Source organism: Notechis scutatus, chromosome 3 (assembly GCF_049901735.1).
Source record: "Notechis scutatus isolate UNSWTSFEM ecotype Mainland chromosome 3, rNotScu1.2, whole genome shotgun sequence".
In the NCBI taxonomy this organism is placed as follows: Eukaryota; Metazoa; Chordata; class Lepidosauria; order Squamata; family Elapidae; genus Notechis; species Notechis scutatus.
In genome coordinates, this window is record NC_142011.1 from 74,948,914 (window position 1) to 74,968,517 (window position 19,604).

General features: G+C 36.8%; 1 protein-coding gene across 1 annotated transcript in view; it reads left to right on the plus strand.

The window, feature by feature from the left end:
- Nucleotides 1–9,770: 9,770 nt before the first annotated feature.
- The window catches only part of ST6GALNAC5 (ST6 N-acetylgalactosaminide alpha-2,6-sialyltransferase 5), an 81,289-nt gene continuing 71,455 nt past the window's right edge, over nt 9,771–19,604 (plus strand). The window contains exons 1-2 of the mRNA XM_026679300.2: nt 9,771–10,000; nt 11,351–11,629. Coding sequence (XP_026535085.1) covers nt 9,986–10,000; nt 11,351–11,629 — 294 coding nt within the window. The 5' untranslated portion in view covers nt 9,771–9,985. The remainder of the gene's footprint in view (nt 10,001–11,350; nt 11,630–19,604) is intronic.

Sequence of the window (19,604 nt, forward strand, 5' to 3'; positions counted from 1 at the left end):
AGGGAAGAGAGGTGCGATATTTCTCGACCCTGCCAGACCCCCCCCCCCCTATCTTCGCCACCTTCTACAGAGGTGGCTTAGCCCTGAAGCCAAATGGCTCGGGGCACTCGGGCAGTGAACACAGGCAGAAACCGCGCACAGTCGCGGATTCCTGCCTGCTCCGAAACGCTACAGACCGGAAATTCCCCTGCATATAAAGAAAATTTGTATAAGATGTTTTACAGGTGGCACTTACCCCTGGCGAGAATTGCAAGGATGTTCAAGAATAAATTGGATAAATATTGGAAATGTCATCAGATACCTGATTCATATTACCATATGTGGTGGACATGCTTGGATGCAAAAAGATATTGGACTATAATCCACACATGGTTGGAAAAAATGACAAAACAACACATAGACTTTAAACCTGAGATATTTTTATTGGGAATTATACCAGAAATATATTGTAAAAAATTGAAATATTTGATTGTAAATGTTTTAACAGCGGCTAGAATTGTATTTGCTAAGAATTGGAAAAATGAAAAAATACCTATGCAGGAGGAAATTATTAAGAAAATCATAGACTGTACCGAAATGAGCAAATTGACATTTGAAATTAGAGAACAAAAGGATAAACAATTTTATATGATATGGGATTTATTTTATCAATGGTTAGATAAAAAGACATGGTAAAGAAATAATTAGTAAGCCTTACAATAAAAGTTAATAGATTGATATAGAATACAATATAAAATATATAACCATTGGAGTCATGTATAAGATTAAATCATAATGAAAATTAGAATATCTCGTATAAAATGATGGAAAAATAGTTTGGTCAAATGAATGTTTAATAATTGATATTACATAAGCACAAGCTAGATTGATAAGGTGAGAATTTATATAACTTGTGAGTAATGGTAAAAAAAGGATAGCACAAAAGATTGTAACCAACCAACACACTGTATGTATATAATTGAAAGAGGGTTTTATGTTTTTATGTTTTGTTTGTATGTTTGTTGTAAAAAATAAAAACTTTGTTTTTAAAAAAAATATCCCAGGGATTCTCTTTAGCCTTTCCTTCCCACTCCCCTCAAAATATACAAACATACACCAAAAGTATTTGCTAAGCTGATTTCAAGGGTATTTGAAGAACCTCTGATGTATTCTTGCTTGGATTTCATAGCATTAGAACTACCTTGTCCCCTACTGTAGCTTCAGCTGTCTTCATAAGTGATGTTTGTGTTTGTGCAAGTAACAGCAGGAGAACTCCCTGTGGGCTATGAACTACTACACGAGGCGCAAGAAACTGAATCATAATATATTGTTATCTTTTAGTCCTTTTTCATGTTTTATTAATGCTTTCTCCTTTGCATATTAGTTAGATGAGCCTTTCCTCTTTATGTTAATGTTTTATCCAAATGCAACATCGTTCTACAATATTTCTTAGCTAGACAGCAAAAAACAAAACCAAACTGTAAATCTGCTTAAAACACAGCAAAATCTGGTTTAGAGTTCTGCTCTTTTTGTATTACATCTATCCCCTAATATTTTTGAAACAGCTGTCCAGTCATTTGCAATGTTGCTGCATTTTCACTTGGTATTTTTAAATGAATCTTGTAGCATATACCCTGTTTCTCCAAAAATACGGCCTCTCCTAATAGGAAGTCCCAGCATGTTTTATAGGCATGAAATGAAATTAAGCCCCTCCCCCAAATTAAGGCCTATATTAAAACATGCAAAATTGGGGGAATGGCGGGAGGGCTTGCCTTAAGGAAGTACTTTTGTTGCACACCTGGATATGGTGCTGCCTGCGTTGATCTCGGCATTGGTGGGGCACTTCGTATCAGAAGACCTTCTGCCACCATTGCTTTCCCTTCTTCCTGTGCTGCCACAGCGTTTGGAGCAACGCCGCGGTGTTTGGCACAGCCACGTGGCGTTTGGCGCAATCACCCGCGGCTCGCTTTCCTGGCTCTGCCAAGCCCACCCGGCTCCGGCGCGGCCCTAGCGGGATGAGCGGATGTCTCGGCGGGGAGGCGCTCGCTGCTTTGGCCAGAGCTCTGCCACTGGGCAGGAGGGCCCGCCTGTCAGCTGCGCTGGACGCCCCAGGTGAAGCTCTTTGCGCTCTGCCCAGCGCCAGGTAGGCGCTTTCTCCTGGGGTGGGCCAATTTGCCTCCCCATGTGGGGTTGGGCTGCCCTCTTGGGCAGGGGAGGCTTTGTCGTACTGGTAGTAGGGCGTCATTTTTAAAAGAATGGGCTTTGCCTTCGAACGATGCCCGGGAAGGCGGCGACAGGAGTGCCTGAAGCTGTGTGTCTCCACTGGGCTCCGGTTGCAGGGGGGAGCCCTGGTCGGCCCAGCATGGCTGCGCCAAATGCCACATGGCTGCGCCAAACGCCATGGCGTTGCTCCAAATTCCGCAGCAGCACGGGAGAAGGGAAAGCAATGGTGGTGGAAGGTCTCCCGATACGAAGTGCCCCTCCAACACCGAGGTCAACATCCAAGCCGTCGCCGCCCGCCTTCCCAAGGATGCAAGGGGGGGAATTAAGTCACCCCCGAAAAGACGGCCTAGCCATTTTTTCGGGGCTCAAAAAAAAATAAGACCTGGCCTTATTATATGAGAAACACGGTATATACTTTTCCAGTGCACAATTCTCAGTGCTATGCATTCTCAATTCAGACAATGCATTCTTTTGTAGTCAGTAAATATATTTAAAATTCTTAGAGATGTACATTAAAATTAAAATTAAAAAAATTAAATTAAATTAAAAATAGAAAATGCTTTTATTTTTATTTATTTATTTTGATTTGTCAATCGCTTACAAGATAATAGGTATAAGTATATACATAGTTATGAATACATGAAATGGGTACATATAAGAAAAATAAAAGAAACAATAGGACAGAGATGGTAGGCACGATTGGTGCGCTTATGCACGCCCCCTACAGACTTCTTAGGAAAGGGGTGAGGTCAATAGTAGACAGCCTAAGGTTAAAGTTTTTGGGGTTTGGAAAAATGCTTTCTCTAGTTCAGATATGCTCATGTCTTTAGGATGAACATATTCCCAAAAAAATTATGTCAGATTCTTAGTATATAGGATTGTTAAAACCATTTGTATTTTAAAAGAAAAAAGTTGCACATTCAAGCTTAAACTGCAGTGTTTTCTCCATGTTGCTTGGTAGCATTTGCTGTCAAATAGCCAATGCCTTTTAATGTGATTCAGAAAAGTAGAAAGTCCAGAAACAAAATGTATTAAAATGGCTGACTCAGATGATCCTATCTTGATTTTTTCCCCCCATGCATTTTCATTTGCGCTCATTCTTTCTCTGCAATGTTTCATTCTTTAGCTGTTTATTTCTGTCAGTTCAAAAACCCCATTTCATAACAGGGTAATCGTATTGATTGATCCAGCATATTGCATCTTTCCTATTTTTCTTTACCGGTTCTCAAAGCACATTTTGAATTTTGAAGAGCATTTCATGAATCAGTGAGCAATTAAAAAAAATCTATACAATGAACTCATTACCATTCTGGTCGCTGAACATTGGTAACGTTTGCAATACAAAACTGATTTCAGTAATCTTTTAACTTTGCATAATTTAAAAAATGAAAAAAAATTCATTCATCCAAAAAATTTACAATTCGTAGAATGCAACATATAGTCCCAGTACAGAAGTACAGTATGAATTTTAAGTAGCGCAACATACTTTCAATTGTTTTTGGACCTTTTTTTTAAACTACAGGATTTGTAGCACTTTTTAGTTCTACAGAATCTGGCTTAGAAGGTCACTGATAGAATTTAGTTCTAAATTCTAAAATATGAAATTTGTTCAAAATATTTTTAAATCAGAAGTGTTATTGCATTTGCCCGTTTTAACATCAATATGAATTAAAGTGGATTATAATGGTATTTTGTAATCTCCAGTTACAGAATATCTTCAATATCTGGCAAGTAACTTTGATTTTGCAGATCCTTGAGAGATCTGCTTTCAAGTCTTTGGACTACACTTTAAGACTTACTGGCTTAGATATTATTGCAAGCCAGATATGCAACAATCTTTACATTGTTGCTACTATCTCTATTTTCCTACCCCTTCTTTCACACATACGGTTGTGTAATAGAAAACAGGTATGATTGTCTTGGTATGAAGCTTTGTTTTAGCTTATTTTCTCATATTTATTCATTTTAAACATGGGAATCAGCTGAGGTATGAGAGGATGGTGATCACTGTCAATGTGCCATTCAATATTTAGAAATGAATGAGGTGGAAATAATATAAATATTTAATATAAATATATTAACAATATAACATATATTTGTTTAATCAGTTTAATTTTTGTGCTAATTCACTTTCTAAATCTTATAATATGATCCTGAAGGTTTTCTGATGAGAAAGTTGGTGTACAGGTCACTGGCCTTATCTCCGACTTCCAGTTCTGAGATAGAAGCAGCAAGTAAAGACTGGATGTGTGGCAATGTAAGCTCAATCACTGACTTGGCTTAAAACAGGGCTGTCAAACTCCTGGCCCATGGGCCAGATGCATCATACGCTGGCCATGCCCACATCTGGTTTAATGAAGGGGGAGAAAGTCCTAATACCTCACCGTAATGGCGTGAGTTTGACACTCTGGCTTAGAAGGTCACTGATAGGATAATATTTACTATCTCCTGTTATTCCTTAGTAGTTGCTACTGCCAATGCTAGGGCAGTGAATCATGAAGAATCACCCTATTCTCATGATCATTCAGGAATCTGCTCTTCCCTAAGTCACGTGAAAATAGACACACTATTTGGAAAAGTATTGGCACACGCGATTCAGAAAATGAGTTCTTCCAAGCAGTGCAAAAAAAATTGATTTCTGTCATTCTCCAAATATAGGATCATCTTACGCAGGATATTCTTTTATTAAACCCAAGTCAAGAAAATGATCAAGATTTCTCTTTCAATATTAAAATTAAACTACAATGGATTATCACAGAGAGATAGAATTGAACATTCAAGATTAAGTTTTGAGTCTGATAGAAGGATACAGTTGAACAGCTGTAGACTCTGCATGCCAATGGCTTGAAGGCATTATCAATGAAGAAGACAGATGATAAAAAGACTGATTTTGGAATTAATACAGGAAAACATTTGCATGTGCAGAAGTGAAAGACCCAGTTAATAATGGAACCATTGCAGAAAATAATGTTATGTCAGTAATCAGGAATAAGTATTCTACACTGTGTATATATTCTCATATGCCTGCATAAAGAAAAAAAACCTTGTTCCTTTTCCCCACAATGTTAGTCCTTCTAAGCCATTACAGAAGTTCTAATACTAATCCAAAATATCTCATGCAAAATTGAAATGTGTAAAGAATGATGGGGAGAGATTTGTGTCTCTCTTTAAATGTAATTGGTTTATGAAATTTATCTACTTACAAATAATCTCTGAATCTGGAAGGAATATTCCCTGAAATAATAATTCTATGTTTCATGGTATTTGTGTACATAGACAAATACATGCTAATAAAAAATAAAGCAGAATCTCACTGAATACTATTATTTTATAATTGATTGGACCATAAGTCTCCTTTATAATAAAATCTTGGGCAGTCCACAGTATTGTAATGACATAACCACAAAGAAACATAATCATATTTGTATTTGTACTGAAGGTGCCATTTCAGTTTTGACTCTTCCTAATTTCCTTCCACATCCTCGTCTATATAAAACACCCATTTTCTAAAACAATATACATAGTTTTCCAAAGGAGCTACCTTCTCTGCTAAGTCTATTAAGTGTAGAGTCTAATTTTCTAGCTGCACTTTTGAGAGCTAACAGCTAGGGCAAAACAGAAAATCTCCATGGCATTAAAGCATTATTACTGTATTGCCTGGAGTACTAAAACATGAATGTGATGTAGCGGTAACACCAGTGCTTCTCTCCAGAATTTCAATTAGCCTTAAACGAAAGTGTCATAATAGTGTCACTCGCTCTATGCAACACACCTGTTCACATCTGCCTTCCTATTTAGAAAATAAGTCTTATTCTAGAGCTACCGTATTTTTATTGAGGCTGACAGATAAACTGGAAATTTGGACTGTAGCACTTGAGAATGCAGGTTAATCCTAACCAATTACACATGCCAATATTCATGATCTACTGACAAAAATATGCAAAATATCTATGTAGTCCTGATAGGTCAGTTATTGCCTGAGTAACAGGCAACTGTTCTGCAACATGTTTACTGGACAATTGAACTTTCTCACAAACTCGTTATGGCTTCCCAATCAATGATCTTATACAAAGGGGATGTATCTTGTACATAACTCCCATCGTTGGGACTTGTATTTTAATTTTTGGATAGAGAATGAATATGCACACCACAATATCATTTTAGGAGGCTTATAATGCAAAAATATCATATAAGATTAATCAGGAACTACTATTATTTGCATAGGGCAGGGAAAGTATAGTTTAAAAACCTTGATAAAGGAATCAGTTCAGACTTGTCATAAGAGCTGTGCATCTCACAGTTGCTTAGAAAAGAAAAATGTGGGTGACAACAAGACTGTCAAAAGAAAAAATGAATGATTTTTGCTCTGCCCATTTACCACCTCAATCTATGCTTTATTTCAAAGATTATTTTTGATGATATTAAACAACACCAACCAAAATGTCCAGTCCTGATGGAAGATTAGCCGCCATTTAGAATATTAATAATTCTAAATGTTGGCTAAGATTCTGTCTTTATTTTTTTTAAAAGTCATAACTCACTTTACATTGAATACAGCAAGTTCAAGGAGCTTTTAAAAGTATTTTATTTTATTTTATCTTTCAAGTCAGTGAGGAATGTTCATAAACTCAAGACTGAATAACTATTTCTGGGGTGGGGGGTTATCTGCATCTTTTCATGCATGTACATAAACATACAAAACATTAATAGGCACCAAGCTAAGACAAACCATTCTCAGTTTAAAAATAGGTGACTTGGCTTTTTTCTAATTTGTCTTTATAGATTTCCCTTGATACATCATGTCTACACATAAGTATGGCAGAGTGTGCATAGATGACTTGTTTGCAGCCACAGCAGTTTAGCTGCCAAATGCTGTGTCTATGACCATCATGACAAAGTAATTATCTGAGAATCAGACAACTGGATATGATTCAAAGCAAACTCAACATTAAATTACAAAATTTAACCTCGCCACTTGATCAAGACACTCTGTAACTAACTGTAGCTAGCTATCATCCCAACTCATAACCCTGATGATTCGGTTAGACATACTGTATAACAGATGTCCAGCATACAGCTATGAGCCTTAATCATAAATATGATATTTTTGTTTGGCATGAAATAGCACAGAGAACTTGGCCAGTTTCAAGCAAAAGGCTTGCTGCTCTTAATGAAAGGAAAAGTACTTTTAAAACATGACCTATCTTTTCTATCTATACTTTATTCAAGAAAGAATCAAAGAACCATCACTAATTTGCTGTCAATGATTCATGAAGCTTATTCACTAAGTATTCAGTGACATTGAAAGATAATGGAGCACAAGACTTTATATTTTTCAGACTTTCTATTTTGTAATAATATTCCGTTTTAAACTAAAAAATGTTTATTTTATGTAAGCAATCTTTGTTTTAAAATAAAATATGCTGATTATCTGATCACTGAACTATTACTGTATATAATACATACAGTCAAGGAAGAATCTGGTGGCACCTTAAAGACTAATGGGTTAGTCTTTAAGGTGACACTAGATTATATTATAGATATGACTTTGTGAAGTATGAACCACTTTATCAAAGAGAACCCTGAAGATTTTGGTGGATTCTTTTTAGTGGGGATGGGAAATGTGCTTGCTAGGAGGAATTTCCACTCTGCTCAGTGGGTCTTCTTCTATTAAGTGCCATGTCGTGTCACATACAGACGTGGCACCTATTTCATTTTACTGAGATAATAAAAGTGGATTTTATTGACAATTTCAGTCTTGAAAGAGATACCAGTTGTATACCAGTCTTGAAAGAGATACCAAACTACTTTTGGATAAAGTAGTTTGCAGACAGTTTGCTTCTTGAAATAATTTTTAATATTGGCCAGAGATTAAAGAAAGTTCTATTATCCTGTAGGTATTCAGAGAACTTTGAATATAATTAAGAGGCTTCTAATTTAAATGCTATCATTTTGACATTTTAATCATGTCATTAAAAATAACTTCTTGAAGCACCATTTAAATATAGCATCTATAGAGCAAGAAAAGTATATAATAGCTTTCTATTTATAATTATTTCTTATAAAGATACATTGAAATATATATTTACTGCAATAAGAAAATATAACATTATTGGTGGTTCATGCTACTTATATGTTTTCTGCATATCTGCCACTGATAATTAGATATCCATCATTTTAATCTTATTTTCTGATACTTTACAAATGCACAACATTGCTGCCTGGCTTCTAATATGTATGAAGTCTATTTTTTAAGGATAAGTTTGGGCCCTCTGCACGATGTATTTTTCTTATTCTCTTGGTGGGGCAGCCTACAAGAGTTTTAAAGTAGTTTGTTTGTGGCACCTGGGATCTTCTTTGGTTTGGCTTCATCATCTGATTTGGCTGAAGAAGAAGAAAGCTGGGTCACATTAGTTCTAAATCCATGGGTTTCTCTCTCTAGGGGCTTTTTGTCCCTATCTGAGAGGCTGCAGAAGCTTGGAAAGCCTTTGGACTCAACCATTAGTTCTCAAGCCAGCAGTTGCTGAGAATTCTGGGAGTGAATCCACAAGTCTTAAAGATGCACTTTTGGAGACCCTACTATAGGACAATAATACTGCTCATGGCTAGGCTGGCCCAACAAGTACTACTTCAACAGAGCAAGGTGAAAGAACAGCAACAAGAAGTACAGACATCAGCTATGGAAATAAGAAGGACCCACCAATTCCTACATAGACATCAGCTACAGGAGTAAGAAGAATCTACCAATTCCCACAGACTTTAGTTCATGGGTTCGTGAACTATGGTTTTATGCAAGAAAGGCATCCCATGAAATAAACCAAAATATCTTGTTTACACAGAAAGCTCCTATTGAAAACAGTAAATTAAACTGTTAATTTAAAGGACTGATATAAAGATATGCTATTAATTAGATACACACCTGGATGGTAGAATGTAGATGACTCTTATCTTCTTAAAGATAAAGCAATAAATAAATACGATATAGACAAGCATGGTGTAGGAACAGGCAATGGCAATATTTCAAATGTTTATTTTAATGTTTAGAAAAATGATGTTAGAGCCATCTCGTAAATAACAACCAAGGTGACTTTAATGTTTTAATGTGGTAAGCAAGTTATTATAGTTCAAATATAAATCTTGAGGGATGGAGCAATGGTTACTAGTGCCAAGAAACTTTTACAGGAAAGAGGGAAATAGTAGAACATTTTGTTTAAAACAGGCTTTTACAGATACTACTGCTGCGTTTTGAAAGCATGTCATTGCTGATGATTATAAGATTGTCTACTGATTAAATAAGAGATTGTTAAACCCAGAGACCTATAGCTGTTGCTATCTGGGACTGTTTGGATGAAGTCTCCACCACAAAGAATATTTCTCCTTTATAGCACGAGATTCTTGCTTTGATAAAAATGAGCTTTTTTCGGATTTCTAGGTAGGAATAAACCCAATGGAAAGCTGTTAATTTCTACAAACGCTGGGAGAAAGCATAGGAAAAGGGGTGGTTTAGGACCCAGAAAGCCTTGTCAGGCGGTACTTGTGCAGATCACTGGGAGCCTCTAAAAGGGTCCAGTTTTAATTCTTTGCCTCTAATCTCTGCAAGAGCCGCGCTTGTCTTGCCGGCTCAAGGTTGGGTCGATCCTCGCTGTGGCTCTGGATTTTCGCTCGCTGTTCCCGCCAGAAACTATGTCGCCGGTTCCTTTGCCATGGAAGCCGTAGGAGAAAAAGTGATTTCAGATGCTCGAGCCTGAGATCGCGGTATAAAGGACGGGGGGGATATACAAAAATGAAGACGTTGATGGTAAGTCCGTGGATCCCAGATCGCCGCGAGGACTTGAAACGAGACCGTGAGATTCGGCGTGTGAATTTGGCGGGCGTTCTCAGAGCCTCTCAGGCAGGCTGGATTTGTGATTTCAGCCGGGGCTGGTGGGTGTGCTGCCGATGGGTATTTGGCAAAACCCGCAGGAAGAGGCGAACAACTTTCCATCGCTTGCCTTTCTTTTTTTTTGTGGGGGAAGCGGTGGCAGCGCAGCGTCGGGGTCTAAGGCTGGCGGGGAAGAAGAGTCCGGCTTGAAATGCAGGGATGTGGGGTCGCCGTCGGTAATCCTAAGAGTGGCGAGGTCCTTCGCGCAGCGATCTGCCACCTACCATTTAAGAATATATATTCACGCCTTAAATTCGGAAAGAGAAGGCGGGTTGCAAAAATCCATGGGTTCGAAACGCAAAGCCAAAACTGAGAGGTCGGCGGGGATGCCAAAAGAAAGGTGGGCGAAACTGAGGGGTGTGTGGATAAGGGGGGGGAAGGGGCTAAGAAGCGACGGGAGTAAAAAAAGAGCGAGAGAGAGGGCGAGGCGTTGCAACCTCCAAGTGCACTTTTCGCTTTGGAACTTGCAAAAAAGGCTAATAAGCGTAGGCGCGCGGTCTTTCCAACCCCAATTGCAAAAACGAGACGAGCGAGCAACCACCTTCCCTGCGTGTCTCGGCTCCCTTTTATTTCGAATGTGTCGGGAATATATATATATATATATAATATATATATATATATATATAAGCAATTCTACAAATATAATATATAATATAATATATATATTTATAATATAAAATATAATATATATATTTAGGCAATATATATATGAAACATATATATGAAACCCTTCCAGAGGAAGTCCAAACTTCCACAGCCTGCGAGCCGCTGCACCGAGGGGCGCGCGTCGGAGTGTGTGCGCTCCCTTCGGCAGCCTGAGGGGAAAAGGGAGAAAACAACGGGGCAGCCTCTCGCTTACAATTCGGTCAAGCCGGCCAAGAGTCCACCCGGCCGTTTGCGGCATTGCCTAATTGCGGGGCTGCTGCTGGTGGTGGTGGTGGGTCAAAACCGGCGGGAAATCAAGCGGGAGGGAGGCAAGGCGCCGCTGCGAGTCGCGCGAAGAAAAGCCGCGGGGAGGAGGGAGGCTGTGGAGCTCCTCGTATAAGCTCCACGGGAGAGAGATCCCAGCCGGCCGAGCAGCGTTACTTTTGCCGCCGCGGTGCTCTTGAGGTCCAGCGTTTTTTTCCCCCTCTTCACTTGCCCGCCTCTCGCCAGCTCAGCTCAGCCCAGACCCGAGCTGTGTGCCCAGCGGGTTCTCAGCCTCTCTTTGCCCCTCCCTCCTTACAGCGCCATGGGCTGGCTGTGTCTTTAGCGCTCACCACCATGTGCACGAGCTTGTTGCTTATGTACGGCAGCATCGGGAGCGGAGGCAGCGGTGGTGGCAGTGACGGTGCCGGTGGTGGCAGATGGGCCTTAAAGGAACAAGTCCAGCAGCAGGTGGCGACGACGACCAGCCCCGTTCAGAAGCCGGTTAGCCAGCGGCCCTCGACTACAGCGTCCCGGCGACCCTTTTCCGGTCTGGCCGACCGTCTTTTGGAAGGCTACATCAGCGTCCTGGATCACAAGGTGAGCGCAAAGAAGCGGTGCCGCGGAGGGAGGCGCCAGGCGGGTTGATTGACGTTTGAGACTGAGCTCTTTTGCGTCCCGCTTTTAAGGTGCGAGAGCGAGTCGCTGGCTGGCGGGCGGGCGGGTGGGGGAGAAGATTGCAGGGAGACCGAAAGGTCAGAAAGGAAAGGTGTGTTAGGTACTCTGTTCTTTGCAGCGTTGGCAATCGAGAGTGGAGGTTTCAAACGCGCCCTTGTCTTTCCTGCGTGTGGACTGCTGAAAGCCCAACTGTCTTTTCCTCTGCATGCTGGATAATTGCAATCTATAAGGAATAATGATGGTTTCAACAGCAGGCTTGAGAGACTCTGAAGAGCAGGCGCTACATCTCTCCCACAGGTTGTTACAGACGAATGTTTTAATTTGATCGCAATGCTAGACTGGTTTCCGGTTAATTGACAAATAGTTTACAGCATGTTCTATTTCCTTGGAAATATTTGCCCTGCTCTCAAAGGTCAAGCCGCCACTCAGGCAGATCCTAAATTATCAAATAGATAAATAGCTTTGATCACTATAAAAAGAGGGCAATTTTTAAAGGGCACCTCTTACTTTTAAAGCATAATTTATCAGCCAAAATAGAATGTTTCTGCTTCTTGCAAGAAGAATAACAACCATGATGCTGATTTTTATTATTATTATTATTCTTTGGTAGATTTGACAGTCAGTATTCAAGATGTTAAATAATAAAATAATTTAAAATTACATGTTTTTTTAAAATGTACATACTGATTAAGAAGTCAGGGTGAGTGTATATGTGAAGTAGTTCTCTATGTATTCCTGAAATTGTCATCACTGAAAAATTTAAAAAAACACTGGATACCTAGTCTAGTTCAGAAAACTTTTACGACACTTTATTTTATTTTGAAACATGTTCTATTAGTTCAGCAAGTTGCTGAAAAAAGTTTTAACAATTTATAGCCTTTCCGTGTGCCTTAAAATAATTTCAAAATAGGAAATAATAAAACCTATACATTCATTACAATAACATGTCTCTTGAAAGTAGCTGCATCCTAGTGCTAAGGCTCAGCAGAAACCCTGAACCATACACCTGCTTTTTTAAAAAAGTGCTGGGTTTCATGCTATCTTTTTTCTATACCACCTCTTCTGAATCATTTTAGAAGAATGCATAACCAGACTATTTGCAGTGATAGAGTTCAGAAGGAGGAGTTTAACCACTTGTATACTGTTGCCAGAAAAACTTCCTAAATATCTCCATGCCTTCTCCCTTCTGTCATTCCTCTTGAGTTCAGTAAGCCCAACCAGTATGGAATTCCCAACCAGTAAGAACTCCTTATTCCAGGAAATATGTTTGTGGAGTGTAGTATCAACACCCTTCTGCAAGCAGTGCTTTTTTTTTTTTTTTAACACAATAGTGTTTTCTTAGCACATTCATTTGCAGACTGTTCGTGTATTTGAATCTTTGCTACAGAGATAGAGTCTTTTCTGTTTGGAGTTGTCTACCATTGAAAGAATCTTGCATGCGTAAGAATTAAAGATAACTAATAATCTCCAGGGGTCAAGTAGGGCATCTTTTTTTATTATGATCTACAATATTGTATCTATGGCCAACGTAAGGATTTTTATATAATTTCTAATGATCAGTAAATGTTGCCCAGGGAATAGTAATGCTAATTTAAATATTTCTGCTTGTAATTTTAACTAGTTATTATTACTTTTGATATTATGATGTTTTTGAGTGATCTTTTGATTAGTTTTGTTTCCCCTCCTGTGGTAGAGTGAAACTTTAATTATTGATTTCCTGACATTCTATCTTTTCTTTTTTTTAAACGACAAAATAGTATTTTTTTAAAAAATCCAACCCAATACTTTCATAAAAAATAAGCAAGAAAATCTGTAATTTGGACTATTCTCCATTTCAGAAAAAAATAGTCTTAACTTCATTTTGCTTGTTTAGAGTTTGGTGAGTAAATAAAACATTTGCTGTGACTAATTCCACCCTCAATCTCAGCCCAAATCAATAGGAACTATATGATTGGTAGAAACTACCCCAAAAAAGGTTCATTTAATCAAAGAATATTTAAAACCATTTATAGAACTCATCCTGTAGATTTTGGCAATAAATCAAACAGCCTGGGAGAAATTCTCAGAAAATATTGAAATCAAATGACACCAATCACAAAATAATTTAAATGGTTCACTCAGAATGAGAGGAAAAATAGTAATTCCAGATTTTAAAAAAGAAATCTAAAAATAATGGTTCTGATGCTATGGCTAATAAGCCTTACAAACAGGATATGGTGAAAATTGCAGTGTTTCATCCCAATTTAAGCTGTTTGATTATTTACATTTATAGCCTCTTTGTCAAAGTACCATGCATAATTTCTGTGAGTCATATTTCAAATATCAACAGTTGCATCCATCTCTATAAGTTTGATCCAATGAAAACGGAATTGCTTTTTCCACAATGAAGCCTCAGTGTGAGTAATTTAACAAAAATGAGGCAGTCTGTATTGAAAAACACAAAGCGATGCTAATGATTTGCAGTCTCTTATATAGAATTAATTTTAAAAGGAAATATTAGTATTATTCCTTAAAGGAAAAATGCTTTTTATTCTAAATTAACTGCCATTTTTCCTCAGTCCACATTTTCTATTTCTTTAATGAATCAGTATTTAAAGAACTGGCAGTAAAATCACTTTGCATAGAAATTGTTTTGGGGAAAGAAATATTTCATATATTGTATAAGTTAAGATAAGCATTTTCAGTAGACAGGATACTAAGAAAAGTTCTGAGGATTTAGATATATTCTTAAATACTTTCACTGAATAAGATAGCCAGTATATAATATTTAATTAGAAAGCAATGTTATGCGTAGAAACAGTATTGTAATTAAATATGAGATGAAATGTTTGCAAATAGTTCGTTCTTCCATGGTATTAAGGAACACTGTTGTGTACATAATTATTTCGTGTAAATCAATGAGAGATATTACTAGTATTTGAGAACAAAGAATATAGTCTTTATTCTGTTCTATGTTAGACCTATTTGTAACAGTCATAAAACAGAGTTTGACAATCAATTGAGAATTGCTGCTTCATCTCTTCTCTGATACAAGATAAGTCCATTACTTAGCCAATGATAGAGTGCATCACCTATTCAGTTCAAGCTTTACATCAATTCAGTTTTACTCTGGAGGGTGAATATTTTCAAATATAGCAGAGATGTTATAATATTGAGTATATTAATCCAATATTTACTGGATAGCAGATCTAGCTGGGGGACTTTTTTATTCAAGAAAAACCAATTGAGATATATTTTTATGGTTGTAGATCATTTTCTCAACTTTTCCCAATCAGCTTATTATTGGTCCATTACTATTTGTTTATGAGAAACAAATAGTTTTTGCTAGTGTTTTCTTAAATAAGAAAAAAAAATCTTTTCAAAGCACTTTAAAGAAGTGCTTGCCTTCAGTTGGATGTAAAAGATGTAGCACAAAAGGAAAATAATTTGGGACAAGGCAAACTAAACGGTGCTTTTTCTGACAAACTGAAGAAGCTTCTCGGATGAGAAATGATACATTTTCAAATTAAGAAAGTCCTTTAGAAGAAGCTCCTTTGGGACAACCATGACCTGGACAATTGAGAATCTCCATAGACATGTGGCAGACTATGAAAGAAACAAACTTTAAAAAGTTATGATATTGATGTAGTTACTTAACAATCCCCAAGGCATGTCACAACTTTTGAGCACCCCTAATGTTTGGAAATTGAAAGTTTAAAAATTTGGCATGCCTTGTGACATGAATATTTTTTTTTTTATAGTTACCAGCTGGAATAGAAACTGTTGAAGAGGAGGAACAAAATATTAGTCATGTGTTGTAATCAACAGAGCTACCTACTTCCAAGTTTTCTGTATATCTCTTAGACCTACACAGTATGAATTGCTATGTGAAAACTAAGTTAGAACAATACTTCACGAAGCTGAAATGTTGTTGCTTCCTTCTTTCTTGGTAGTTAAGACTTCACCTAAGGATAAGGCTCTTTGTATACCTTTACAAATATTACTAGATTTTTATTCCTCCCTTTTTAGATATAGCTCAAGGGTGTGAACATACCTCATATTCCTTCCTCCTCCTGTTTGTCCCTGGGAGCTGATTTGGGCCAAGAGAGAATGACTGGCTCAAAATCATCCAGCTGACTTCCATGCCCAAGGTGGGACTAGAACTCACAGTGTCCTGTTTTTCTATCCTGGTGCCTTAACAACTACACCAAACTGGCTCTTTAATAAAATAATCGGCCCACACATTTGTTTTTGTCGAAGCTGCAAATAAGCTTTTTTTTTGGGGGGGGGGTGTCATTTGATACTGAATTGAATTAGTTCTGTTGGACTAAGCTCATTTAACTTAGAATTTAAAATTAATTATTTTTAAAAGTAGAAAATATCATTAAGGGATAATTTCACCCTACAGTCAATTATTTTATATTTAGTTACAGGTTAGTGTCTTTTATAGATTAATGCAATCTTCTTGGCATAATGCTCTTGCTTTGTTCTGTAATGTTTTTCAGTTTTGCAGAGTGATCTACCTCCAAGTATTAACTAGGACCAAATAAATCTATGATGCAATCTTTGATAGGTTTACTTGAACATAACTTCATAGAACTTTGAATAGTTCATATACTTGAGGATTACCACTTGTGTTCATTTTGAAGAAATATTATATCATAGTTTACAGATGGAAATTTGTGGGTTCTTTAATGAAATCATTTTGATTAAATTTTGCAGGCAAACCTTGTATTTTAGAGCAATTACATACCTTGAAATCTAGGTGTCTTTCCTAACCCTGCTGAGTAATTGGTTTATGCGTGACAAAAAATCACTTTTTAACATGTCAAACCAGTAAAAATACTACTTATTTATTATATTATTGTCTAATCTAATAACTATTGTTTAGTTATTAATTATTGTCTAATTAGTAGATAGAAATATTCATTTTCTATTGTAACATCTGATGATCTGTTATGTGGATTGTTCTGAATGACTTAGCATTGAAGAAAAATGGGGCCATTGTATTTTATAAACTATTACAATATAATAATTGTAACATATATGCTTAATGGTGGCAGCTTTGTAAATCCTCCATCAGACTTGAATAAAAACAACAAAAAGCATTGATTAACTTATCAGAACATGAAATTAAACTAAATGGCTAAGTTGTGAATAATGCTGAAAAGCTTTGCCCAGCAGTGTCTATCTGCAAAGTAACTTTTCCCTCTGTGGCTTCCCATGCACCCTGAAAATCTGTTACAGAAAGGTAGTAGCTCTCATGTGTATATTAGGCAAAAGAAGAAAGAAAAAATTAATTGCAGAAGCAGAACTCCTCTAGTGGAATGGTAAACAGGATATTATCATACCTTGCTAGTTAATTTCAGAATTTAGCTGCTTACCACTGGCTGTTAGAATATGGATTAGTTACTATTGTGATCTAAATGGCCATGGAATTACTTACTCATGAGCCCTCTGCCAAATTCTTCATATGCTGCAATCTTTAACAACATAATGCTGACCAAATACTAAGCATACAATTGCTTCACTGTCTTTCCAGGTGTACAGGTCCTAATGAATCATTGAGACTCTTCTGTTTTCATTTAAAATATTAACCATGTGACTACAGGCTTCTTTTTGTTCTCAGCAGCATTATTTCCATTATTTTTTTGAGCTGGAAAAATGGCCTTGCTGGGTTCATTTCCTTTAGGTTTTTGTTTAACTTTTCACTCTGTATTAAGTAATAACATTCTGCTGGTATTAAAAAAAAATGGAACCAAATTAGAAGATTGTACCTTTAGCTGACGGCCAATTCTCATTTCATAGCAAAGCAGCTGTCAATCTAGACTTGGCCCCAACACTATCATCTGTTGAAGTTCTTTATTCATTATTGGAACAATCAATATAAAAATATGATCTGTGTGCTCTGCATTTAAAATTCCTTGCTAGTAATCATTTCCTATCTAGAATCATATCCGTAAACATGACAGATTTCTTATTTGGGTTATTTGAATGCAAAAAAGGGATACTTTTCCTAGCAAGAGGGTTGCTTTGAAGGTAAATTTAAACTTAAATGCCATTTTTAAAGATGGATGAGTATGTGGTAAAGTGACACAATTAATTAAGTGTGTGATCACATCCTTCCAGTAGAAGTAGAGTCACTGGTAGCAGTCTATTGAACAAGCCTGTATGTACAATTCAGAGTCCAAGGCAGGGAATATGATCAAGGCAAGATGCCAGAATATATCATTTGACAGCAACAAGATGAAGTAGTAGTTCACATTAGTCTGATATAAGAGCAAGATCCCAGAGACTCTACATAATGTAGAACCAGTTCCCATATTTCATCTTGCTACTATGTGGAAGGAATTTCGTTTTATTCTCGTGGCTAGCCTGAAAAAGTCTACACTTTTTTCTCTCCAACAGCAATAACTTTGTGTGCATCTTGCTCCATGCCTCCCCACTATTTAATTGTAAATTATTATTATGCTTATTTATTATTTTAACATTTACTGTCTTGTAACCCACCCAGAGTCACCTCTAGGTGAGATGGATGGCACATAAGTCTAATAAATAATAAAATAAAATAAATTGATGTCATTAGTTCAGTAATGCTATATGCACATAATAACCAGGCAATTACAGGCAATTAGCCTCCAGGTACATCATACATCTGAGATAAAATTTTATTCTAGATAAATTCATAAGTCATGGTATAACTTACTCATATCTACCTACATGTCTTAGAACATCCTAATTATTGGAAATGTACAGAGGGAAAAAAATGGAGTTATAGCCATTACTTGACGTATAGCCATACATTTAGTGACTGTTCAAAGTTACAATGGCACTGACAAAAGTGAAATCACTGTTTTTCACATTTATGACATGATCAAAATTGAGATACTTGACAATTGGTTTATATTTATGATGGTTGCGGTGTGCTGAGGTCATGTGTAAGACCTGTCTATCAAACTGAGATAGACTATATAAACGAGGCATTTTACCCATTATGAATGAGGCATTTATAGAGTTGACAATTTTTTAAAATATTGATAGTTCCTCAACTTACTACCACAACTGAGCCCAAAAATTCTGTTGCTAAGCGGGACGTTTATTAAGTGAGTTTTCTCTCATTTTACGACTTTTCTTGCCACATTTTTCAGCGAATCACTGCAGTTGTTAAATTAACAAGATGGTTGTTAAATGAATCTGGCTTTCCTACTGACTTTGCTTGTCAAAAAGTTGCAAAAGATGCTCATGTAATCGCGCGACACTGCAACCATCATAAATATGAATTATTTGTCAAGCATCCGAATGTAAATCACGTGACTGGGGATGGTGTGATGGTCATAAAGTGTGAAAAGTGATTGTAAGTCACTTTTTTCAGTGCCATTGTAATTTCGAATGGACACTAAATGAACTGTTGTAAATCGAGGACTATCTGTATTGTTATTATTTTGTTTTTAACGTGTTGTTTGTGTTAGCCTGTTTAATTCAAGTACAAATGATGGCATGATTCTCATGCTGAGCTTAGGTGCTGATATAAACTAATGTGGCAGTATAAAGGTCATTCTTAAAGTGAGGCTGATTATTATATTATCTGTCTATGATTCTTTTTGATGTTTTGCCTTATTGCTCCAAGATTGATTTAATTAATCAATTATATGTATTAAAACATATGTGTATTAAAATCATTTAATAAATATTTTAAATCTGTTTCTTTGTTACTGCATCTTCCGAGATAGAATAAAGTTGTATGCAAAAGTCAAATTTAAAACAGTAATGTAGTAACCTAAATGCACACAAAATTTAAAAAGTCAAAACAATGGTAAAACCCTTTAGAAGTTATTGATAGGATTTTTATGAAAACTTAGTAGGAATGGAATCTAGGAGCCATGGTGGTGCAGGGGTTAGAATGGAGTTTTGCAGACTA